Source organism: Sorghum bicolor, chromosome 1, assembly GCF_000003195.3.
Source record: "Sorghum bicolor cultivar BTx623 chromosome 1, Sorghum_bicolor_NCBIv3, whole genome shotgun sequence".
NCBI classification, from domain to species: Eukaryota; Viridiplantae; Streptophyta; class Magnoliopsida; order Poales; family Poaceae; genus Sorghum; species Sorghum bicolor.
The window spans coordinates 68,177,097-68,203,785 of record NC_012870.2 but is presented as its reverse complement, the minus strand read 5'-3'; the positions used below and the strand labels follow the sequence as shown (position 1 = coordinate 68,203,785).

General features: G+C 45.4%; 4 protein-coding genes across 4 annotated transcripts; 3 read left to right on the top strand and 1 right to left on the bottom strand.

Annotated features, from left to right (window-relative positions):
- Nucleotides 6,885-8,332, top strand: LOC8081082 (ocs element-binding factor 1). The gene has a single exon (XM_002467938.2). The coding sequence runs from the start codon at nucleotides 7,520-7,522 to the stop codon at nucleotides 8,048-8,050; it is 531 nt and encodes a 176-aa protein (XP_002467983.1). The 5' UTR covers nucleotides 6,885-7,519; the 3' UTR covers nucleotides 8,051-8,332.
- On the top strand, nucleotides 12,267-13,001 carry LOC8083992 (calvin cycle protein CP12-1, chloroplastic). The gene has a single exon (XM_002467937.2). It carries the CDS (start codon nucleotides 12,327-12,329, stop codon nucleotides 12,717-12,719), a length of 393 nt encoding a protein of 130 aa, XP_002467982.1. The 5' UTR covers nucleotides 12,267-12,326; the 3' UTR covers nucleotides 12,720-13,001.
- LOC8081081 (bifunctional TENA2 protein) lies at nucleotides 13,424-15,218 on the bottom strand. The gene is made up of 3 exons (XM_002465331.2): nucleotides 14,959-15,218; nucleotides 14,075-14,289; nucleotides 13,424-13,992 (listed from the first exon to the last, which is right to left on the bottom strand). Exons 1-3 carry the CDS (start codon nucleotides 15,100-15,102, stop codon nucleotides 13,677-13,679), a joined length of 675 nt encoding a protein of 224 aa, XP_002465376.2. The 5' UTR covers nucleotides 15,103-15,218; the 3' UTR covers nucleotides 13,424-13,676.
- Nucleotides 15,401-18,438, top strand: LOC8083991. The gene is made up of 2 exons (XM_021448977.1): nucleotides 15,401-15,667; nucleotides 17,421-18,438. The coding sequence occupies exons 1-2, from the start codon at nucleotides 15,595-15,597 to the stop codon at nucleotides 18,104-18,106; spliced, it is 759 nt and encodes a 252-aa protein (XP_021304652.1). The 5' UTR covers nucleotides 15,401-15,594; the 3' UTR covers nucleotides 18,107-18,438.

Here is a 26,689-nt window from a genome sequence, read left to right as displayed (position 1 = left end):
AGAAGTTTTATTAGCACTCTGATTTACTAATTTAATTTAATTTTGATGATAATTTAAGTTCTTTGTATTTCATAGCGGCTCTATCTGGATTGTTCTGAATAATCTTCATTCATATCTACATGCTTGTTGTTATCTTCACTTTATAGGACTTGCATACCATTTTTTTTCTTTATGCTCTTATCTCACTGTCTGATTGTTCATAAACCAAACCATGACATGCTTTTAGTTTATCTCTTTTTTTAGTCTCAGCAAATGTTGTAATTCCTTTTGTCCTTTCTGCTATTAACAACATAAAAGCTGAAAGGAACTTGCAAAGCTGCCTTTGCTCCTGTACAGGTGCATCTCTAGCTTTACTGTGCTAACTCGTTGTATGCTTACTGGAGTCTAAAATTCATATGCCTTCTCTGCTGACTCCATTGTATTTACTTATTGCCTGAGGATCTATTTTGCAGCCACTTACTCTATATCATTGCATTGAACTCTCTTGGCTCCAAACTCCAAGATATCATGACCAAGACACTCGGAGCATTCATTATTTAGGTAACACTATTTATCTTTTATATTGGGCCACTCGTGTTTAACAACATCCATAGATGACTCTTCTTCTTTTTATTGTTTACTGCTATAATGGTAGGAAAAAAATTACTCAAACTGGAAAATGTAAATCCAAATGTATATTTTTTGGGAACTTATTTATGTTTTGATCTACGGTTGCAATGGTTATGGATGGTTATTGTTCTCAAATTAAACTGCCTCTACTAAATTCCAGTGAGAAATAAGCCTCTATTGGCCAAATAGTGAGTAGTCTGCCATGTTTACATACTTCTTGGAGCATCCTCATCTGGTCATGTGGTCATCCTCCTTGGAGCATCCTTATCAGGTCATCTGCATCGGCTTGATGACTAATGTTTCCAAGTTTAGTAGTCTTGTACCTCCAGGAATCAACTTTCTTATACTTATTTGGATTGCTACAACGTTTTGGTACAGTAGGCGGGGTAGTCTGTAGTCATGTGGTCACGATTCTATAAACCAGCCTAGGGTCCTCGCCTATATATGTACCCTGCCTATTGGCCTCCTAATCAATCTATCGATTTCCATTGCCTTCACTGGCACCTGCTGTTCGTATGCGTCTTTGCAGCCATAAATATTTTCTCTTGATATATTTATGAGATTCTGGTGGCTCAAGGTGGTGTATCCTGTGTTTGCGTATGTCTATCTGGACATTTGGTGTAACTTGGCTGGTCATTGGCTTGCTGTTTGCCCCGGCCCTGAATCCACATTAGCCGAGTAACAAAGGAAGGTTGCTCTTGACGAACACATGCAAAGAAAGTATGACTAAACTGAACTTCCGTGGAAATATTTAGCTGACAGTACCATCCCATGAGAGTTTAGTTACTTCATATTTCCATTTTTGAAACATTCAGATAAACATTCAGGGTTTAGTTACTTCATATTTCCATTTTTAAAACATTCAGATAAACATTCAGGGTTTAGTTACTTCATATTTTCATGGAACTTTAGGGAATTTTATTTTGAGGGCATGCTTTGGTTCAGTCATTTGCTTTGTCAGTGGCCAACAATCTAAAAGCCTAGCATAGTATTGTCACTGCATGTATTAAGAGATTCCCCCCTTTGGTGTAGTGATAACTGATACATTTCTGAACTCTTGATTGGGAGAAGGAACAAAGGAGCTGATTCAAACCTCAGGTATCTCAACTATCTATGAATTATCTACATGTAAAAAATATATGGAGCACTTATGTACTTGACTTTTGCAATGAAACTTGGCATTATTCATGGCAAAATCCATAGTGGGAATTAGTAGAGTCCAAACCAGTGTGGTGGTCTTCACTATATTATACATTTATAAAGTTCTTGGAATATTCACTGTGTTGAGGAATTATTGACTCAGCTTTTGTAATGCAGATGTGTGACTTAATGCAACTCAATGATCAGGGAGTGAACTACATGATCCACCTTTTAATTTTATTTTACTGCTTTGTCATTTTTTTGTGAGACTTGTAGGTTGAACTTGCACAGTGAAGTATAGAAGTTGTTCTCATGGTAGAAATATGTTGCTCTTTTGAGTTCTTTGGTATATTTACATTAGCAAATAATATCTTATCCTTCGTTTAAATGAATATATGTCTATCACATATATGATGTTGTAAAAAGAGGAACCACGGCAAAGTTGAATTGAGCTTTTTTTATTAAAATACTGATTCATACATGCATATGCGATGACCCGTAAGTGATTCCCGTAGCAACGCACGGGTACTCAACTAGTTTATTAAAAAAGATCCAAAGGAGAGGATCCAAACAAGAGAGTAAGAGGGAGTACAAGGAAGAAAAAGAAAGAGTAAAAATGTAAGAACAAGAGAAAGAAAAGGTTTCTATGACACAAAAAAAAAAGATTTATTTCACTGTTGACTTTACTCGCTGCAGCCCTGGTTCTACTTGTGTCTAAGATATATAGTAAAAATTATATATTAAAAAATAAAATGTCTTATAATTTAGAATTAAAGGAGTACCAAGTTAAGAGATGTTTTATGTTGTTTAGGAGGATCTACTAGTTGCTACCTACCGAGTCTTTTTTTTTTTTTTGAGGAAACGGTGGGGTAAAAGCCCCTCACCTTTCTTTTTCCTTTTTTCTTTTATTTCAACCAAAAGAGTAAAACCAGTACAAGAGCAATAGCACGAGCTGTGCTAAAGGAGCTAAAAGAGATAACAAAGCTAAAAAAGAAAAGAGTATCAACATTAGGATATACTCTCGAGCCATAAAAGAAAAGAGTCTGCTCGACTGGGTTTGACTTTGATACAAATTAATTCAAACTCATGCTTAAAATGGACTTTCCAGTTAGCCAGCGAGTGAGTCTTTTTTTTTTTTGACCGTTCATCATAAAAAGAATTAATTAATTGTAACAAAGGTCAAGAAAAAACTCATTTTTCATAGTCTAGTCCGCGTGGAACTCGGGCGTGCATCTGGCACCATTACTACTGCAACTAAAACAACTTCGTGTGTCCTGGCGCTGAACTATAGCGCGGGACACGATCCTGCATCTGGCACCATTACTACTGCAACTAAGCAACAACTATGTGTGTCCTGGTGTCGCTGAACCATACAACCAAACAACTGTATAGTTAGCACCTAGATGCGGTGTGGTATGAGAGAAGGAAACCAAACAAGCTATAGGGTGGTCACCGGTGCTCGCCGCTGCCCGCACCGCAAGTCATTGGGGCCTATTTGATTCGGGCAAAGGAGACTGCGGGAGACTGCGTACATAGGATCTGTTTATGTCTGCTCCACAAACTTTACTGTAGAGCAATTTCAGGCCCTGTTTGGAACGGAGGCTTTCTGCAGGAATTTTAAAGGAAATCGATTCCTATAGTTTGCTGACATCATCTTGTGTTTGGAATGGAGGAAAGCAGATTGCCATTCCAGAGGAAAGGATTGGTTCGCTTGTAGAAACGCAGGAAACAAAACATCCGGTTCGAGCTCGTGTTTTCGCGGAAGTCCAAGGCAAATCGCCGTCGTCGCTCGCTCACGGAGAGAGAAAGTGCAGACTTTGACGGTTGAACTGCTTCGAAAGTTTGCGAGAATGATGCGTCAGTTACCATTCTTTTTCCTTTTAATTAATAATCATTACAAATAACAAAATAAATTTTTATTCTTTTTAATCACATCGTATAAATTCCTGCATTCCAAACATCTCTATCTATATCTTTCTACGTTTTTCTATTCCTCTGTTTTCTCACAACACTCCTATCCTATTCCTCTACTTTTTTCCTTTTCTCTGTTTTGTATTCCTTTGTTCCAAACATGCCCTCATAGAAAAAAAAAACTAGAGTTTTTAGAGCACTTCTTTTAGGTGTTCTCACAACTCTATTTTTTTTTAGAGTAGAGTTTGTAAAGCTACAACTGTCTAGCTGAAAAACATGAAGCAATAAGGACACTGCCTGCATGGGCCCGCATGCAGAGGGGCTAGAGCCGGGCCGCCAGGGAGCAGCAAGTTGATCTGAACTTGTAGATTTTGTGGCGAGCAACATTAGAAAGCTCACGCACCTTCTATTGCTCTTACTATGACGACACTGAGCAGGACGCCAGGACCTTCCCGTTCCACAGAAACTACAAATGGGTTAGCTTCACACCAACTCCTAATTTTGGTCACTAGTCACTGCTCACACGTTGCATTCATGTCACTCCTAACTCCTAATGTTCTACTCTGATGTGAAGTAATTGACTTAACTTTACTGAAACAAAAGGAAATGCATATGGGTAACTTTCATCAAACATATTAGCGGTAATAATAAGTCAACTTTCTCATGCACAATACATCTACAATACGTCATGACAATGACAAGCATTGGTAGAACGAAAGTAGCATTGCTCAAAGTGGACCAAATCAGCTCTGCTTTCATGGAACCAATAAACTGCACGGAAACTGAAAAGTCCAGTAGGATAGCCTGCCTCCGTAAATTTTCAAAGTCAGCTAGCACCAAGAAAGCTCAATTGTTTACAGGCACAGCGACCAGAGAGTTCGGTGGGATCATAGTAAACATTAGGGCACTCACAATGCAAGACTCTATCACAGAGTCCAAGACACTTAATTACATATTATTTATGGTATTTTGCTGATGTGGCAGCATATTTATTGAAGAAAGAGGTAGAAAAAATAAGACTCCAAGTCTTATTTAGACTCCAAGTCCACATTGTTCGAGGTAATAAATAGATTTAGACTCTATGATAGAGTCTCACAATACAGACTCTATCATAGAGTCTAAAGTTATTTATTACCTCGAACAATGTGGATTTGGAGTCTTATTTTTTCTACCTCTTCATTCAATAAATATGCTGCCACATCAGCAAAATACCATAAATAATATGTAATTAATTGTATTGGACTCTGTGATAGAGTCTTGCATTGTGAGTGCCCTTACAGATTAATTATTTTGCTCCAGCATTGATCCTTTGCATGCATGTATTGAACTTTGGAAAGGTTTGCGTAGCTCATCTTTTTTAACCCCGCCGGTTATGCGTAGCTCATACGAGTATTTTGATAGCCAGCACTAGCATCAGCAAAAAGCTATACGATTAGATGCAAACACACTGTGCCACAATATGATTGAATAACAAAGCACTTTGCGCGCTCACGCACGAAAGTAATACCAGGTACCGCATGCGTGTTCTAATACTAGCGGGCACACTATCACTGATGCTCCTTATTACCCTGAAAAATTTTCACCGATGCTCTTTAATATTCCTTAACACATAAGCAATGCAACTTACAGCCCTGCCAGCTGCCACGGTACAATACGCACATAGTACTAAGGCTCTGTTTAGATGCCAATTTTTTTTATTTTGCTACTGTAGCACTTTCGTTTGTTTGTGACAAATATTGTCCAATCATAGACTAATTAGGATCAAAAGATTCATCTTGTGATTTACAGGAAAACTGTGTAATTAGTTTTTGTTTTCGTCTATATTTAATACTTCATGCATGTGCCACAAGATTCGATGTGACGGGGAATCTTGAAAACTTTTTGGTTTTCAGGTGAACTAAACAAGACCTAATTGAAAATGACACATACTGTTTCTAGCATTTCCCTGCAGGTAAGGCCTTGTTTAGTTCACCCCAAAAAGCAAAAAGTTTTCAAGATTCTCCGTCACATCGAATCTTGCGGCACATGCATGAACCATTAAATATAGACGAAAGCAAAAACTAATTACACAGTTTAGCTAGAAATCGCGAGACGAATCTTTTGATCTTAGTTAGTCCATAATTGAATAATATTAAAGTGCTACAGTACCGAAATCCGAAATCTTTTCGGAACTAAACGAGGCCTAAAATTATTGGCTATACGCGTCGTGGTCAGTTTTTAATGTTATCTCATCAGACGTGACGCCATGCTCCAAGAGAAGCAACCAGGGCATCTGAATCTAATCACAGTAGAATATTTGTACTGTGGGTTGGGTAGATCATTAATTTGCCGAGAAAAATGCAGTGGCCACTTGTCCCCGATCCCCGGGCATGTACGTCGACCTGAAACTTAGTCAAAATTTCACAATTCATGGTTCAGGTACCACAGTATCAGCCGCTTGTTAATTAGTGTAATTTGTTCTTGTTTGTCTGATGTTTGCTCTATGCTGCTTCGCAGAAGCCAGAAGGTAAAGCGGCCAATCTGTGCTTCTGGTCGGCGGACTAGGCGCCAAGTCATCATCGATGGAAGCCTCGTGTGTTTCCTTGTTCTTCATTCAATTACCGTTGGCCACTCGGGCGCTTTGAAGGACTGCAACGTGCATTTGTTGTGACGCAGCAAGCCGTCTACAAGTCAAGACAAAAGGAGCAAAATTAAAGAACACCTCAGCAACTGTAAAGAATCAATGTCCCCCGTGATGCTTGCATTGATGCTTCTATCTGCTGCCATTGCATGGAGTTGTTTAATTTCCCTCCGATGGTTAAGTTGTGTATAGTATTACCTAGGGTTGGAAAACTTCATCAGATCTTTTGATCCCAAGTTAAATATCTCAAATATGCTTGCGTCATGAGTGACAATATTGATAGAATAGAAACCCGCCAGTTTTTGTATTGGTGTGCTTGGGAAGTTTCAGGCATAGTTCTTTGGCATCTTTGGAAATTTCACTTCCCCCGTAGCAGACCAGCTGTCCAGCTGTACGGTTAAAACAATATACAAACCTAAAACATTTCACCTGACCCCAATGGAGATGCTTACGATCGTTGGCAATACGCAATACGAACAAAAGATCAGGTCCCTTGTTTAATCAGGCTAGTTGGTGCACACGCAATTGCACGAGCTGACTAATATTACTGTATTAGTTAGTGCATATAATACGTCGTCAGTTCCCTCCCTCCGGTCCTTAAATCTTCGCCCTCCGCCACCCTCAGGCCACCCCTTCTGCCTTCACAAATCTTCTTCCTCTCGTCCCTAGTTGAGTAGAGGCACTGCAGAGCACACAGCTCTTTGGTTGTTTGGGAAGTGCAGCCCCATGCCTCCTCCTCCTCCTCCTCCTCCTCTCCTCCGGATGCCTCACTTCAGCTAGCTAGCTAGCTAAGTTCCTTCCTGCTTGTTTCGTGTTCATCCGCCAATCTCCGTGCCATGTCGCTCACGGAGGTCAGCCTCCACTTCTGCTACCTCCACTCCCTCTCCATCGTGCTTCTCTACTTCTTCTACGTCATCTCCTGAATCGGCCGCCTCTCGCCAAGTTCCGATCGAACAAAGCTAAGCTTTGGTTTGATTCAGAGCCGAAGCTTTGTTCGTTCCAAACAAAAAATTACTACTATTGATTACTCCTCCATGCTTGTTCCTCTTCGTTCTTCCATGATGACCCGTTCACGTTCATCTCCCGGGCCTCTCTTGCTTTGCTGCTAAGTTCCGTGCCTCTCCTAGCGCGCGCGTACTCCTACACTCAGATCGATCATTCGACTAGGAGCAGTGCGCGCTTTTTGGCAGTGTTTGAAGCAGTTAAGTACGTGCTTCCCTTCTGAAAGTAGTAGCTAGGATGGTTCCACCGGCGGGCGGCCAGGGAGCGCGCGGCGCCGCGGTGACCACGGATGAGGAGCGGCGGCGCAACCGCATGACCTCTAACCGGCTGTCGGCGCGCAAGTCCCGCATGAAGCGGCAGCAGCACGTCGACGACCTGACCGCGGAGAACGAGCGCCTGCGGCGCGAGAACGAGGCGATGCGCGCCAGCGTCGGCGACGTCCTGACGCAGAGCCGCGCGCTGGAGCAGGAGAACCGGGTGCTCGCCGCGCACGCGCGCCAGCTGTGCGCCGCGCTCCTACTGCGGAACTCCCAGCTCCGCCTGCTCGGCGACGTGGCCGGCGTACCCCTCGACGTGCCGGGCGTGCCCGACCACCTCGTGCAGCTCTACGGCGGCGTGCAGATGCCAGTCACCCCGCTCTCGCCGTCAGTCACGCCGCTCTCGCCGTCGCCGCCGCCACCGCCACTGCAACTGCAGTTGCCGCTCGAGATCCAGCTGATGCTGCTCCAGCCCGACGTCATGGACGCCGTTGGTATGCTCGAGTTCTGAGGTCTGAGGCTCTGAGTCCATCAACTAGATATTGTTATCTTGTGAAGTCTGTTATATATGTCGTTGGTGTGCAGTGTGCTGTTATGCTTTGTTTGCCGTATGTACCCTGTGTTGTACTGCTGTATCAGGTATCATGTATGCTTGTCATGTGAACAACATAGAACCTACTTAAGTGTGATGTGTTAATGTCGCCGGTAAAGAATGTGCATGCAGAAAGCTCGAGAGTGAAGTATATACTGTATTAGCTTTGTCTTGGAATAAATAAACCAACTTTTAGAACCATCGAGTAAAACTATCTTAAGAGCAACTTCAAGAGCTTGCTAAAAAGTAGTCAAATTCTATTGTTTAGCGATTTTATAAAATAAAAGGCTTATTAAAAAAGAAGAAGTCCACAATCACTTTGCTATTTTACAAAATCAGATAGCAAGTCTCAGTATAGTTGGCTATATATAGCCATAAAAAATTAAGGGATAGTCAACTTTCTATTCTACAAAATCAGATAACACATCTTTGTTGGAGCCTACCTTTTGCTATGTAAATTCAAAAAAAGCCTCCACAACAAGAATAGCCAAGCTCTTGGAGTTGCTCTAAGTGTGATTAACTTGAAAAGAGTAGAAAATAATATTCTATGATATATAGATATTAATTTGAAGTCATAAATATTTTATAAATTTAATCATTTTTAAAATTTGACTTATACAATTACTCAAGAAGTTAAGGGTGTGTTTGGATCCCTACCTCTAAAGTTTAGAGCTCTAAAAACTTTAGAGCACTTTTGAGGTCTAAAGCTCTAATAAGTGACGTAGCTAAGATCTAGAGCAAAAGTGGTCCATTTTAGATATAGAACCAAACTATAGAGTGATCTATATGTATTTTTTATAATTTTAGAGAACTCATCTACTATAGTTTAACATTGAACTAAGTGTGGTTCAAAGACCACCTGTCCACCTAACTAGCTCCGCCTATAGCTCTAATATAAGGTGGGATAAAGTTTAGAGTTATTTTTAGACCACAAGCTTTAGCTTTAAAGTTTAGAGGTCTAAAGTTTAAAGGGGTGAATCAAAGAAGGTCTAATTTTTTGAGGACGGGAGCTCCTATATCTGTGGGGTGGACATGTATCTATGTTATTATCCACGGATTCTTACCCACAATTTTGAGATTAACCGTGATCAGTAGTAAAAGCTAGCAGAACATCTGTGGCTTGGCATTTGTGGTCTATGAAAAGAGCCCACGGACAGCACAGCTCATACCGGTTGTTTCGGGCCTGACTAGTCCGTTTAGTGCTCGCACTTCCCTGGTGCAGGTTGTTGAGTTGTGGTTTTTTTTTATGCTGGTTGTCACTCAAGTCTGCGCGACTAATTCAACTTTTTGCAAATTTGGATCCTTCCTATATAGTATAAATATATATATATATATATATATATATATATATATATATATATATATATATATATGCAAAGGATGCGTAGTTTTCTAGTTTCTCGAGAAAATAATCCTGGTTTGCAATTGTACCCGCAGGAACGATATTTGTACCGCATCCACTCCACTGCGACCTTTGTTGGTCTTGTTTAGTTCCAAAATATTTTGCAAAATCGACACTGTAGCTTTTTCGTTTGTATTTGACAAATATTGTCCAATCATAGACTAACTAGGTTTAAAAGATTCGTCTCGTCAATTTCGACCAAACTGTGTAATTAGTTTTTATTTTTGTCCGGTTTCATTCAGCCTGAACGTAGCTTGACCGAGACCGACGTTGCACAGTCGTCTTTTTTTTTTTTGCAAAATTCATAAAACGCTGCGTCGCTGCCACACCCCGGCACACACGGTGATGCAACCGATAATTCCTTTTAGCGGCTGTTTGCTATGTGAGCTGTTTTTTTTGTCAAACACTTATTTCCAAAACAGTTTCATGGGTGAAGCTGTTTTTTTTCCTCCTCTCATAAAGATATAAGTTGGATGAAGCTGGAAAAAAATAGCTTATTGCAGCTTCTCTCTCATTTTTCTCTCTCAACTATGCATGAAGTAGTTGGTGAAGCTATTTTGCCAAACACTTTTTCCAAAACAGCTCAGCTTCATCTAGAAAGTCACTCATGAAGCTATTTTCTAAAAAAACAGCTTTACTAATGAAGTTGAGCTGTGCCCGGACAAACCTTACTTTCACCCTACGGCGGTGACGAGGCGTTAAAAACTGGACGATTAATTAACTACGAGACACTCTCGAGCTCGACATATGACTAGACGTCGAGGCGGACCCACATTATTTTTTTTTTCTTCGTTCGTCAGGGAGCACTGATGGCAGCCGTACTTCGCTTGCATGCCGTCGATCGACCGTCGTCGCTCCATCGCGGCCATGCATGAAAGCTAGACCGAGCTCACGGAAACTGACCGGCCACCCGTCAGCAGCCAGCTGCTATACTAGTCACCAGATTCCGTCGATGACGATGATTTACGGTGGCTTTTAGCGTCTACGTACATGACGGCGATCATCCTCTCGAAAGGAGGCATTTCAAATCGACGTCGACTTACTCTGGCCGAGTTCCAGTTGGAGAAAAGAGACACGTTTGCTGGTGACTTTGTTTGGCCACGGTTTGTCGGTTTCGTTGGTTCTTTCCCCTGGCACGCCACGGAGCTATCGTACAACTGGTCAGTTGCCCATGGACCACGTACGATGAAAATGATGTTCACTTAAAGAAAACTACTGCGCTAACCGCCAATCAGGGTGGACTGAAACTGAAAGGAAGCCGTACACGTACTCTATACTCTGCAGTCCCGCAGAAATATGCGGTGCAAGTACTCCTAGTTGTTCCAAACTTTCATTCAACCAAAAACGATAAGGAAAGAAACTGCAGTTAACAGTTCACCAAAACTTCATTGATTAGAATTAAACCCTATTACTAGGTGATGATATGATCGCACTTTCATATACATTTTGATGGTTGGAGTTTATGATCATACTTTCATTATTTCCATATACTTTCATTTTAGAGTCATGGCGAGCGAGGGTCTCAAATGACTTAACTCGCCTGAGCTAGTCAAGGATAGTTTCATCTGTTGTATCATTCATGGACATCTTTCGTTCTATGTTGACTTGTAAACATGAAAAAAAAAATTGCTCTCTATGTATCTATGTGATGATTACTTAATTGTGAAAGCAATGTGTGCGTTGTTCCTTGGCTGCATGAGACGCATATAGGAGACTATATCGGGATTATTCTGCTTTAAACTAGGTTGTTTAGAGGATGATAATCATGTTTAATTAAGGTAATTTAGACTATTCCTGAAGGGAATACCAATAGTCCTAAAAATGATATTTTAGCGATGGTACTTCTCTGAAAAATCTCTCGCCCGAAATGACAACCTCTTTGGGGAAAAATCATAAAACCTCAAAAAATCATTTCTAGAATAGTACTGTATGTAATAGTAGTGGTGAACAATGACAAGAGGCTAGAGACGGATCTGCACATAAAGATCCATGGCAACATGACCTTCAGTTTCGGTCAAAAAACATGGCCTTCAGTCCTTTGTCCTAGATTATTTTTAAAGATCTTATTTTATTTCCCATTGTTAAAATGTCCAAAATATAATTGGTTCCATCCAAACACAGGATCAAAACAAATATGGCAAATCTAGCTCTAACTTATTTCAAAGTATCAAATCACAAAACGTTGCTTTAGACTCAAAATCTAGCTGCCATGAGTGTTGCTTACAATCATTCTACTCTCTCCATCAGAAAAGTTAAATTAGACAAATTTTAATCAACAGTTAATCAAATTATATGCAAGTTTAGGACATAATAAAACTTACATCAATATTTTTTGTGTTTGAAGTGCCGCTAAAATGACATTGTTTTTTAACAATTAACTGTATATGATAAGAGAAATTAATGGTTAGAATTTATTTTATTGATTTTCCCAATGGTCAAATGCATTTGTCATTTTTGAACGGAACAAATACTTATTACTAGTGTAAAAGTTGCCCACCAAACAATAACAGAGGTTAGAAACTTAGAATAGCTAGGACACTATTACTTAAATTGACTTGTTAACAACACAATTAATGCTTTGAGTTGAATAGCGCAGCTCAATTAGCCATGGAAATAACAAAAAGTTTAGTAAAGGGAACGAGCTTTCTAGAATGAAAATCTGCCGTGGCTGATCTGTCACCACACGATTGGCAGGAAAAGGATAAGAGGGGAAACCTCATAAAACGGATCACCAGCCCAACGCAACCAAAACATTTTTCTCTTCTCTCCATCGCTTCTCCCACTCGTCAAGCCATGGCCACCTCGGTCTCCGCCGTGGCCGCCCTAGCCGTTTTCTCGGCTCCAAGAAGCCTCCTTCAGCGCCCGGCCCAGCTGCCGTCCCGCCAGAACGTCGTGTCGTTCTTCGTCGGGCCGGCGCGGGCGCACCGCCGGTTGGTGGCCGTGGCGGCCAGCTCGCCGGCCACGCCGCCGGATCTTGCCAACAAGGTGTCCGAGAGCATCAAGCAGGCCAAGGAGACGTGCGCGGATGACCCGGTGAGCGCCGAGTGCGTGGCGGCGTGGGACGAGGTGGAGGAGCTCAGCGCGGCCGCCAGCCACGCGCGCGACCGGCAGAAGGGCGTCGACCCGCTCGAGGAGTACTGCAAGGACAACCCCGAGACCGACGAGTGCCGCACGTACGAGGACTGAAACGCGCGAGGCTGGCCTCCGGCTTCCGCCATCGCTGTCGCTTGATCTAGCTAGCTTGGCATGATGGCAATTTGCAGGCATGCAATGGATGATGGTTCTGCCCCTTCGTCACCTTTGGTGCTTGAGTTTGGTTTCTTCGTTTTTTTAGTCTTTGGCTTGGTGTGGAATAAAGCGAGGTTTGTTATTTATAAGAAACATTTAGGAACTCCTAATGTAATTCCAAGTAGGATGTAATCCTTAGAAATATATTTGCTGGTGTGCTTCTGGTACTTGATTACACTATGTGCTAGTCCAATACATGTCTCAATGATACTGCATGTCAGAAGTAGCACTAAGAAATTTGAGACCGAGACAAAGTATTTGGGACGGGATTGTTTACTTATATCCCGCCCAATTGACACTCCAATTCACACTCGACTTTACTTTTGCTAGAACTAATAAGGTGACTACTTGCAATTATGCATGAAAGGGAATTCAGTTCAGGTGAAAATCTTCTCTCCCACACCCCAATTCACACTCGACTTTACTTTTGCTAGAACTAATAAGGTGATGACTACTTTGGTATAATTTTCAAAGTAAAGAATTGGTGTAACTAAAATTTTGAGTGTAGGGAAGGAATATTCTACCCAATTCTTACAGCACATTTGATCTAGGTGTAGAATTTCTGTAAAACAAAGGAAAGTTGCTTATAAAGCTCACAAAAATTGAGTGTAAGAGGGACTTTTTCACCTGAGCATGATATAGCAATTCTGATTTGGTTTCACATGGTCATGGCAGCATCATATCAGTTCTTTGTGTATGAACCAAAGATACAGGACTAAGGTGAAACCAAAGACAGAGAAAATGAGGAGGGGGGGGGGGGGGGGTTATAACTCATTCCTGGGTCTGAGCCCGAAGCACCATTTTTTTCGTTCGATTATTTGTATAGATGTTTGGACTTAGAGAATAGGCTGCTAATTAGGACTGAGAAGAGCTCATTTCCCAGAAACCAATTTCCAGCTCGAGTACCCGGATGAAGGCCTCTTCAGCACTCTTGACAGCATCAGCTGGCGCATTAGCCAAGCAGCGATCCACGATGCTCTGCAGAGACTGGCAGTACTGTCTGAACCCAGCGCTGCCCCATCTCTGGCAGGTGCCTAAGAGCTCCGGTGGCGTCCTATTACCATCTTGTATACAGAAACCGAAGCTGTCCTGGTACACGGTTTCAATTATCCAGAAGGTTGTTACAGCAACAACATAGCTAACCTCTGGCTCAGTAAAGCTCTGGAGAAACCTGGCAACAAGGTTAATGCCGGTTATAGATCTCGAGTCATGCTATTGTGAGGGAATTTTACAAATGTTTGAACGAGATGAACCTGTGGTACTCTAAATTGGCTTTTAAGGGAGAAACACTTGCTAGATTGACACCCCATCTGGTAGCTTCATTCTTGAACCAAGAGATCTCATCGCTGATAGAAGCTACTCCACCCAGGATAATTTCCATGTCCGAGCTGTCTTCTTGCTTGCAGCATTTAAGCAACACACTTGCTATAAATGCAACAAATTCCCTTACAAACAGATAGTCCTGGCTCTGAATATGACAAAGAAACGAGTCTATTTATACTTTTCTCCACTCATAATACTCATAACCAAAATGAAATTTCTTTAAGAAAATCACAGAAAGAAAATTAACCAACACAAATTGATCACTATCTAGACAACTGTAAGCTCACCTACTGCTGCACTATGAGATATCGTAATTTAACTTATAATTATCAACCACCAAACTGCTTCCAACTAGAAGAAAAAACCAAGATCATATAAAGTAACTTTTTTTATTAGTTTCATTTATTCTCTTGCAGAATATTATGCCCAACTAGGAGTTGAGTTCTATTTTGCTTCCCTGAACATGATCCTTCATCACTTTACACTATCACAATTGGACAGTGTCAATTCTATTCTGGCGTTATTTTTGTCAACCGGAAGAAACAGCAGAATGACGACATTCAGAGTGACTTGTCCATTGGAAACACAAGATCTTCACTCACACACAGTACTATTCTATAGCCGTCCACACAAATTTTCGTTATCTTAGTAGCAACTCCAACACTTCCTGGTTGTATTTAACTTGATGTACAGAGCTCGATGCCCCGAACCAAGAATCAGGCACGGAAACGTCAATTTTCTCGCGGTCAAAGGCGTTACACAACGAGAACTTCACTGCATCAGTTGATGGGGGAATAGAGGGACCGAGACTGACCAGCCAGCGCTTGAAGGCAGACATGTCGACGGTACCGTCGCGGATGGAGACGGTGAACGGGTGCCGGGTGGCCCGCTCGTACATCTGCCGGTGCTTCTCCATCCACGCCGCCGTCGTGCCCGTGTCGACCCCGCCGCCGTCCATCGCCGCCGTGCGGGACTGCGATTTCTGAACCGGGGCTCTCAAGGTTTGACCAATGAGGCGATGACCACAGGCAAAATTGCTGCCGAGCCCTTCTAGATATCCTCACTTTACGTTCCAGTCCTCTAAGGCTTTTCAATCAACAGCATTAATTTTCATCTGAACAAACATTATGATCGAGTGAATCGGTGGATTTGCAGCTGAAACACACGCCGCAATAATCCCACTGATCATTGGGCTCACTGCAATCATGTCCCCACCTGTCAGCTAGCATTACAAGAACGCCGTGCTTAGGAAGGCAACGCGGATCAGGGGTCACGCCCACGCTCTAACACGCGGCGGTCGCGAAGAGAACGCTGCGACCATTCCTCTTTTCTTCCTCCCTCGCTTCCGGTCTCCCTTCCCTGTTCCTCGGTGGACGCGAGGGAGCGGGAGGTTGGTCCGTAGGCAGGGTTAGATCCTCGCGGCGCTCGATTCCGACGGTGGCGGGCGAAGATGTTGGACATACAGAAGCGGCGCGTGCGGCTGCTGCTCCTCATCACGGGCGTCGTTGCGCTCAGCATGACCGGTTAGTTTTCCGGTCGCGAATCAGAATCTTTTCCTTCCTGTGCAATTTCACGCGTTAGTTTCTGATGGAGATCTGGTGGGCACTGTTTTCTTCGATCTTCGTCTAATACTCCAATTGCTGGGGGAGTGGTTGTTCTTTTATGCAGAAACGCGAATTTGCTTGATTTTTGTTGTGGGAAGTGATGCATTTAGGCTAGTCAGTCGGTAATTGGTTCCTAGGGATAATTTCTTCTGCCAGAATTTGTCTGGTTTAGATTGATGTGGATGGTGGAATTTAAATTCCCTTTTGCTAAGTTTTTCGCTGCCATTCTTGTGAGGTTGTGATTGTGGGGTTGGGATCTTGCAAAGAAATTCTGTGTAGAGTTATTCAGAAAGCCATAAATTGGTCAGAATGATCTGATCATGTTCGCTCAGAATGCATTTTGCTGCAATTCAACAGAAATACATCAATTCGGAAGCTAACTACAAATGCTAGCAGTTGGGTGTGGGTTTGAATATTTGTTTGCATTGGGTAGTGTGTGCTAATAGGATGGCAAACACAAGATATCAGCCTAGCAACAGAAGCAATTAGTCACCACATCCACGAATGAGCATCTAGGAAGTAGGCAAGTAGCAATACAAGCAATTACTCAAAATGCCTCAGTATGATGATATATGCAAGTTACAGGATTTACTATAGTGATGTTCCATCCTGTGCATCAAATTCTTTTGTCATAGGCTAAAAACCACTTGGGAAAATAGTCATGCTCAGGTTTTGGGCTTCTCTAGAGATTAGATGAAGTTATTTCCAGCCACAACAAAAGTTCAGAGGAACATTTCATTGCTGACTTCAGTTGCTCCAAATGGAAAATTTAATAGATGGATTTGAGACCTCACGACTACAGCAAATCTGAGACATAACATCTCTATAAGTTTATAGCAACAGATGATATAATTTTTATATGTCTAATACTCTATTACAAGGATTAAAATAAAATCAGAAAACAACAAAACTATGGAAGTGCAAAAGTTGTAGGCTGTAGCTATAGGCAAAAGTATGAAACACCCCACTAGCTCTGCTTTTGATTCAGAGAAGTTAGAGCTTCTGAGTTCCATATCCTACAGGACTAGAGCCAATTGCCACCTGTTCAAATAGGGTTTCCATAGTGAACAGAAATAACTAGGTAGCTTATAAGTTCTGTAGAAAACCAGTGACCTTTCAGTTTTTACAAGTTTTCCTGATATCTTCTTACTTAACATTGTGCGGTTTACTGAGTAGCCTTAAGTAATGGATTCACAAGCAGACATTTTGTATGCATATGCCAAACAACACAACCAGAAGTCTTTTAGTATTGGTGGTAGCATAGGTACACTTCACTGAAGAACTAGGAGTGAGTGACAATGCATTGTGTTTCAACTGGGTCAGTAATGACTGATAATTCACTAGATAGTAAATTCTGTTGGATATAACGAATGGTTAATTGCACAAGTTTACCAATTTGCTTTATGCGATTTCAAATTTCGTCATACTACTGACCGAGCAGGTCTAAAGGGGTACCCTATTTAAAGGTAACTCTTGCTTAGTAGCCACAGTTCCATGTTTTCATGGCCACAGTTGAATGACAGATTGATAATTCAATATTGAAAGCCATTATTGCATTGATACTGGTTCCTTTTTCAATCTCCCAATTAACTGATTCTAGATATTCATGGTTTCAGATTAAAGCAAACCTTATTATATCCTTGGAATGACCCCCATTTGCTCTACTTTACAGCTGAGAAGTTCAGGGAACTTGTTGGAAAGGAGGCTGCATCAAAGAGTGGTCAATTCACATTCATGAACTGCTTTGACATGGGCTCTGGCAGCCTTGCATGCACAGCAAAGGAGGGTGTCAAGTTGTACGTCAACAACATCCGAAGTGCACACTTGGAAATGGTGCGGCAGCGAGCCATGGAGAAAGCTTTAGCCGATGCTGTGACACAAGGCCTAACACCTGGTGAAGCAGCCAAACAAGCTCAGAAGGTTAGTGCAAAAGCAACAAAAGTTGCTGCTCGTCAAGCCAATAGGATATTGGGGCCAATAATTTCTTGTGGTTGGGACTTCTTCGAAGCAATGTACTTTGGCGGAAGCATGACAGAAGGTTTTCTCCGGGGCACTGGCACCTTGTTTGGAACTTATGTGGGTGGTTTCCATGGTGAGGAGCGGTTTGGGAAGCTCGGATATCTTGCAGGAAGCCAAATAGGGAGCTGGGGTGGAGGAAGAATTGGATTGATGATTTATGATATCATAAGCGGCCTGAAATATATGTTTCTGTCTATCCAACCTGAGTATGAATCATCTTCATATGCCTCAGAATATGGTTCAGAATACACAGAAATTTATACAAACCGAGAGGAGTCAACATACTATGAAACATCAGAGGAAAAGCAGGAAGAATCAAAATGGTTTGGTTTGTTCTGAAACTGCTAACTGAAGTGTTCTGTCTCATACTCAGGGGCGAAGCTAGAGTGTTGCACCCCCCAAAAATAGTGAAAACCGTGGTTTTCACTAAAATTTCACCATATATGTACCCAAAAGGCATGTGTACTCCTCACTAATTTGCTCTAGCTTTGCCAAGCACGGAAACAGTTAGCCTGTTTTGTTATACATGTCTGAATGTTTAGCTTCATTTTGTTTGGTTACGTAGATTTGGTATGATTCTTCTTTGTAATTCTTGGTTTGGCTACTGTGTATATAGAAACATATGGACCAACTCTTGAGGTTGTGCAGAATGCAGTACAAATAGCAGCAATACTGAACCACTTACGGAAAGTTATGAGGAGTGAAACTGAGCTTGGATGAGGTCTCCACCCCCTCCACCCCCGCCCTACCCGCCGCCTCACCCTCCCCCTCCACCGCCCTCACCGCCTCCGCCCTCACCGCCTCCGCCGCCACCGCCGCCGCCGCCTCCGCCGCCACCGCCCCCGCCCCCGCCCCCTCCACCACCTCTTCCAGAGCCACAACCCAACCCTGTGATCCGTGACCTGCCGGAGCCGTCGTCGTCCGCGCCTGGCCAAGATGCCCCCGACCAGTTCGTCCGCTCTCGGTGTTTCGTCGTCCCGCCTACGCCAACCCGGTTTGATCTCCAGAATCGCCTCCTCTCCGATCTCCATGACTGCATCGTCCCCAACCTCCTCTGCCCGTCGCCGGCGCCGGCGCCTCTCTGGGTAACTCCTCCGTCCCTTGATCCCCGTTTCAATGAGTTTTTCATCACGAATTCGCTTTGCCACTTGCTTGCACCGCGTCCGAGTCGCCTCAATGTCAAACGTATTCATGACGCTGTGTTCGTGGTGACCGTTTCGAGCAAGAAGTTCGCTGTTGCTTTGGCTCTTGTTGGCGTTCTGCGCATCGCGGATGTGCAGCTGTTCTTCCATCCCTCCCTGGACTCTGCCCTGCGTGCTGTTTCCCGTCTATCCCCGTTAGCAGCTGCGACTGTACGCCAGATTCAAAACGAAGGCTCCTCAGTTATGGCTGCCGGCGTCCGCCCAACCACCAGCATCATTACGGCCTGTCCCTCGCCGGCTCCCGAGGCAATCCGCCTCGGGTCTGTCCCTGAAAATCTTTTGAGTGTACCGCCTAGTCCTTTTAGCGTCGTGCCGGGTGTTGGGGCAGCGGCGCGACGTCTTGTCGCCACAGCTGGTGCAGCCTTGGACGTGCCCCCTTTGCCCGACTTCAATGCGCGACGGCCCAAGAGTTATGTCGAGGCCGCGCGCTCTCCTCCGGCGCCTTCTCGCCAAGTGTTCAAAACCCTAAAACCCCTTGCCCCATCGCGGGCCTGCTACCGCTGCCTTGCCACTGACCACTTGGTGGACAACTGCCGCGAACCTGTTCGCTGCCGTCGCTGTCGCGCCTCGGGGCACCGCAGCAACCAGTGCAAGATGAAGCTCTGCGTCCTCCTCCGTGCCGCAGCCAAGCGCATGCGCGCTCCAACGCCGCCCAGGCCTAGTGGTGTCGACAACGCCACGACCGCCACCCCGGCCTCGGCGGGGCAACCTTCCTTGCGGCTGGAGGATGAGCCCCCGTCGGACTTCCACCACCCCGCCTCGGCGGCTTTTCTCCCGATCAACATGGTGGCCTCCTCCTCCACGGTCCCGCCGCCGTCTGTCGAAGTTCTGAGCACGCAATCCCTGCGTCCCCTATCGTTGCTGACGCCTGACCCCCCCTGCGTCGATAAGTTCATCCTGCCGGGCGTGTGCTCGCCACGGCTTCAGCCCATGGGAGCGGCAAGACAGACCTCCCCTACAGACCCAAGCATCACGCCTTCACCCGTGCCCTCTGCTGCCGTGGAGGTGGGCGTGGAGGTGGGCATGGGGGGCGTGGGAGATTCCTCGGCGGACGAGTATGCCAGCGGCGAGCTTGATCTGGACTCCGGCTCCTTCTCCTCGGGATCATCCTGGCACGAGGGGTGCCCCCGGCATGCGGATGCCTGGGTCTCCCCGGGTCGGGATGAGCTCGCTGATCGACTGCTCTTTGCCTTCATCGAGCCTCCGGTCCCCGTGCTTGAGGTTAGCGCGTTCATCCGCAACGCGCTACGCTCCATCGCCCCGCTCCAGCCCGTGGACCTACTGCAATCTTCGATGGGCGCCATGCTCCTGCGCTGCGAATCCCCTGAAGCTCGCAACTCCCTCAGTCTGCTGGGGCCGGTTCACTTCGGGGGGTCCCTGCTACACCTTCTGAAGCCGGAAGAGACGGCGAACCGTTTCTTCCGCGTGCCTGTATGGCTCGCGTTCGTCTCCGTCGACTGGTTTCCCAACGAGCACTAGTATGAAGAGAAGATCAAGGCCTGCTTTAGCGGGTTCGCTGAAGTGGCAGAAATCGACCCACAGTGCCTCACTGGCGACAACTTTGGCCCTCTACGGCTTCTCCTGGAGGTCAATGACCGCCTAGAGATCCCCAAGGAGCTGCGCATCTCCTGCAAGAGTGGTGTCGGAAGATCTGGTGCTGTGGCTCGGATTACACCCATTAGGGTGTGGCCGCGCGAGTTCCAGCTTGATAGTCGCGGCAACCTCTCCTCCTTCTTTGGCCCGCCAGCGCCGCCTGCCCCGGGGCCATCCTTGGGGCCTATGGGGCCGCCGACCCCGCTGCATCAGGTCCGTCCGCAACCGCACTTCTACAGCCTCGCCTTCCCGACTGGAAACTCCCACAGGCATGCTAGCAACCTGCAACGCTCTTTCAACCCTCTCTGCGTCTCGGCGCAGTCCGGTTCGTCCACCGGCTACTTGCTGCCCAAGCAGGTACTGGCCTTAGCGCTCGTCCTGGCGCGTGCGATCAACGCACCTTCTGCCTCCGCGGGCCCGACCCCGCCGTCTGCCACCCCGGCTGCACCAGTCCCTACGTCTGTCACGACAAGGTGTTCGCCCGACGTGCCTCCTCCTGCACGCGGCGCTGGGACAAAGCCGCTGATCACCTACCAGCGCCGACGCCTACGCACCAAGCTGTGCGTCCCGCCCGCGGCGGCACCGCGACGCTCTGGCGACCAAGCCAGGGTGGCCAGAATGACTTCGGCTGCGAACTCCACCGCTCGTCGTTCGAGCTCCCGTCTGGCCGCTAAGGCAGCCATGGCGTCGGGCAAGTTCGTGGACACGGCAACCCAGGCGATTCAGCGCAAAGAGCTGCTGAACTCGCTGTCTGCCTGCTCGTTGTCCCTAAAGAAGCAAGTCACCAAGCGCAACATCCTCTCGCGCAACCTGCTGCCTCTGGGTGTGGCTGAGCTGCGCGCCCTGGTCGCTGCGGCGAAGCTGGGCTCTACGCACGGGATCGATGTCGGCCAGGGCTCCGACTTGGTGACTGAAGCGGCTGAATGATCCTGCGCGCGTCTGCTGGCCCTCCCGGCGACTTGCATTTCTGTCCCAACGGTCGCTGGGAGTGTGAGAACGGAAATGCACCTATCTTTCTTTCCTTTTCCAGCTTTCTTCTTCTTCTGAGTTGTTGGCTTGTTGATGCCTTCTGGTGTTGTAATCTTGCGAAATGAACACGAACTCGAGCTCTAGCTTTCGCCGCTTTCACGTTGTTTCATGGAATGTTAGAGGTTTAGGCGACTCGGACAAGTGTAATGTGGTGCGCAATGTGCTTTCTGATGCTAAACCTTCGTTCATTTGTATTCAAGAATCCAAACTCTCCGAGGTCAACTTTTTCAAAGCGCAATCTTTTCTGCCCCGCCCTCTCTCATCCTCTTCCGTCCTGAGGCCAGCAGATGGGTCCAGAGGTGGACTCATCACTGCCTGGGATCCTTCTCTGTTCACACTCAACTCTCACCTTTCCAACCCTTACAGTCTCACCTCTTCCTTCTCCTGCAACGCCTCTAACTTTGACATCACCATCACCAATGTGTATGGCCCTTCCGATCACTCTTCCACGGCCCCTTTCCTACAGGAGATCCGTGACATCAAGCAATTGGTTTCCGGAGCCTGGTTACTGATCGGCGACTTCAACCTTGTCCGAAGTGCCGCCGATAAGAGCAATGGCGTTTTTAACGCCGGCCTAGCTGCTGCTTTCAATCAAACTATCCAGGAAGTTCTGGTTCGTGAGGTTGACCTCTCCGACCGGCGATTTACTTGGACCAACAAACAATCCTTTCCGATTCTAGCCATGCTGGATAGAGTCTTCACCAATGCTCCTCTTGATCTGGTCTTCCCGTCGGCTAACCTTTCTTCCCTGCCACGCCCAACCTCTGATCACACTCCTTTGCTCCTATCTCTCTCCTCCGATATTCCGAAGACACACTTCTTCAGACTGGACAACTTCCTGCTCAGGAATGAATCCTTCCTCAACTCTGTCATTCAGGGTTGGCAACAGGCTGTGACGTGCAACGACGCTGCAGGACAACTGGTCGCGTGCATCAAGGCCGCGCGCGCCGCGGCAAAGGTTTGGAAACGGTGTAACAGGGCACCACCACAAATAATACAAAACTGTCATTTCCTAATGCGGCTTTTCGATTATTTCGAAGAATCACGTGCACTCTCGCAGGCGGAATTCCAGGTCCGCAGCCTCGCTCAAGAACGCCTTCAACAGGAACTCAAAGCAAAAGCTGCCTATTGGCGTCAACGAAGCAAGCAAAAGATAATCAAGGAATGTGATGCCAACACTGCCTACCATCATGCTCATGCAACTCTGCAAATGCGACGCAAATTCATCAGGATGGTCAGAGTAAACAACCAAGAAGTTGTCAGTCATGCAGGGAAAACTGAGGCCCTTTCAACCTTCTTCAAGTCGATCATCGGGGTTCCTGGGCAAATGACTTTGATGGATCTTGAAGCCATCTATGCTGGGTTGCCGAGGCCGGACGAGGACATCTCAGGACGCTTCTCCGAAGGCGAGCTCAAAAAGGCTGTGCTCGCAATGAACAGCCTGAGTGCGCCGGGCCCGGATGGTTTCGGCCCGGCTTTCTTCCGTGTGGCTTGGCCGTCAGTCAAGAGAACGATAGTTGATTTTGCAGAAGCTTTCCACCAAGGCCAGGCGGATCTTGAGCGCATAAACCGGTCTCATATGGTCCTGCTGCCAAAGAAGCCAAATGCTGTGGATGTGGACGCCTTCAGGCCTATCTGTCTCCAAAACAGTGCTCTGAAAATTTTGACCAAAGCTCTGACAACAAGATTGCAGAAGCAGATTCCAAGACTAATTGATATTCATCAAACCGGCTTCGTTAAAGGGAGATCGATCACCGATACATTTGTGTATGCAGCGGAACTGGTCCAGACCTGTCACAAAAGAAGATTACCGACAATTGTACTCAAGCTTGACTTTGCAAAGGCTTTTGACACTGTCATTTGGGAGGGTTTGCGAAGGGTTCTACAGGCTAGAGGCTTCGACCAAAGGTGGATCGGGTGGATGCTGAGGCTACTAGTTTCCTCCAAGTCTGCAGTTCTAGTTAATGGCCACCCCGGACCTTGGATCACTTGCAAGAGAGGGTTGCGTCAGGGAGATCCTTTGTCTCCATATCTTTTCATCCTGGTGGCAGAAACCTTGCAGCGAATGATCAGGGACGCAGACCAGATCAAACATCCGACTGATGAAGCGTTGCCCTGCGCAGTTCTACAGTATGCGGACGATACGCTGATTGTCTTCGGGGCCAATGTGGCCGGGGCAGTGAAGCTAAAAGAAATCCTAGATCAGTTTGCAGCTTTCAGTGGGCTTCATATAAACTTCAATAAGAGTACTCTAGTACCTATTCATGCTAATGAACAAACGATCAGTGACTGTGTGCAGATCATAGGATGTACCAAGGGGAGCTTCCCTCAGCCTTACCTGGGATTGCCACTGTCTGCCAACAAGCTACCGGTTTCATCCTTCAACATATACATTCAAAAAGCAGACAAGTTCTTAGGGTCCTGGCAGGCTGATCTGCTAAACCCGATGGGGCGAGCGGTCTTGGTGAACTCGGTACTTGACTCCATTCTGGTCTACCTCATGAGCTCACTTCAACTCCCTCCTTCAGCTATTGAGCAAATGGACAAGAAGAAAAGGGCGTTCCTCTGGTCGGGCGACAAATCCGGTCATTCTACTCCGGCATCTTGTCTCGTCGCCTGGTTCAACATCTGCTTCCCAAAGGAACTTGGAGGGCTCGGCATAAGAGATCTTGGAGTTCAGAACATCTGCCTACTTCTGAAACTACTTCACCGCCTTCACTGCCCCCAGTCATCGGCTTGGGCTCAATGGGTCCAGGGACGTGCAACCATCACCACTCTGCAGGGCGATCTTCATGGGGATCATTGGCAAACCTTGAGAACCCTCCTACCTCTCTACCATGCTATCACCACGGTGGAGATCGGCGATGGCGGCAGTTGCTCTTTATGGAACGATGTTTGGGCTGGTGAGGAGTGCCTAGCGGACAAGTACCCAGCAATTTACTCGCATTGCAATATCAAAGTGCAGACAGTAAGGGAGGCCAAACTATCAGGGATTCAACACACGCTTGTACCTCGTCTCTCTGCGATAGCAGTCCAAGAGATGCATCTTGTGCAGCAGCTCATTGACCGGACATCGCTCTCACAAGCACCTGACAAAAGAATCTCTGACTTCATAAACCCAGACAATAGCCTTGACACTAGTGCCTTATACAAAATGATCAAGGCTAGGGGCCAACCTTCAGACCCCAGGGCAATCTTCATCTGGAAATCCTTGGCACCGCCTCGGGTTAAGCTATTCATGTGGCTGCTGCTGCAAAAAAGAATCCAGTGCAGGGCAGTCTTGCTCAAGAAGCACATAGTGGATTCTGCAATCTGTCTAACCTGCAACGCCACGGATGAGACGCCAGAACACATCATTCACGGATGCTCGGTTGGGAGGGAGGTCTGGACGAGACTCAACCTGCAGTCCATGATCTCCATGGACATGGGTCAGCTGCACAGTTCATGAACACCGCCTCGACTGCAATCCCTGAGCTTCCCACTTTCATTGCGCTGGTCTGCTGGCAAATTTGGAAGGCTAGAAATGCGAAGGTCTTCAGGAACGAAGACCATTCTGTCGACCGCGTACTTTTGGACTGCAAAGCGGCAGCCGAGCTTTGGCAATTCAGAATACCAAGAGCAAAGAGGCAATCCGTAACACACTGGTGCACCATCGTGCAGATGGCTAGGCAAGGCCAAGGCTAGGCTAGATTCTCCCACTCTCCTCTCTTTGAATCTATTTGCAGCATGAGATTGCTGCTCTGTACTTTCTACATATGTAAACTATACCCATTCGGCCGTTTCGGGCCTATTATAATTTATCAGGTGGGGATCGCCTCCCTCCCGTTGACCCTCAAAAAAAAAAAGCTATGAGGAGTATCTTGTTAAAAAATGTTGGGGATACTGTCTCTAATGTTTGATTCGTGCTGTCTGCCAGTACTTTTTTGGCAACTTGATGCTACGTACATTTTATCATATGCAACTTGATATATACCCTTGTGTTCTGTAAGCTTTTCAGTTACTGAAGACTCCGTTCTGAAGGGTATTTTAACTGAAATTCTTGACTCAACAGAAGTGTAGACTCAAGCCGCAAAATTTTGTTGCAAATTTTGCCCCATAAGATGCAATTTATACCAAATCTGAAAGACTGCATGTACTACCCGTGTCCTTAAAACTCAGGGAACAGCTTTGTACCACCTGTGGCTCTGAGATCTTCACGTCGCTGCGAGCATGAATGGCCATTGGGATTTGGCAGGACGAAAATAAACCAGGTGGATTACCAAGCAATCATTCGGCCGGTGCTCGCCACATCCACACCAGAAAGCATCGAACTACAGGGAGACAAACGAGGGGTGGAGACTGGAGAGGAAACGACGGCCCTCTCGCTCGCCCGTTCATCCACAGACGACAGATGATGATGGCTCAGGACGAAAAGTCTTCCCACCGAGAAAAGTGCCAAAGGTACCAAAGTAGAAGGTACCTGGATCTTACGAGGCAGAAAGCAAAGCAAACAAAAATCATGTGTTAAATGATAATTGGAGTAGTGGTTCTTAATAAGACACCATATTGAAATGCATGGCACGTATGATACTTTTTGGATGAATTTTGTACGAATCCTATGTTTTAAATAGATTGTTTGCTGCAGAAAATAGCAGAAATATCTTTCTGCCTATCTCCACTAACGTACACAAAAGCAGCCTCAGCAAAGTCTAGTATTTATATTCAAAAACTGTTTAGATCCTTGGAATTTGATTCATTCTAATAATTATAATTCAGACATAAACTAATTAAGTTAATATGGTTGATATTTGTATACTATTGTTAGCTATAAAAGGGAGATACTTATATGTTTCATTACTAGGGAAGCGAGTAAAAAAGTTTTTGCTATAAGTTTAAAGTAGAAATATAGAATGATGGTCTATAGAATTATTAATTTCTATCTCATCTTATGAATTTGAGTTAGACTTATATGTGAACTTAGAAAACTTATAGAATATCAAATTCTAAGAGCATCTCCAAAAGATTTTGTATATTCTTCCTAAATGCTAGGAATAACAATTTTGGTGAAAAATTACCCTCCAACAGCTTATCTAAATGGTCATCCAAATATAGTCATTGT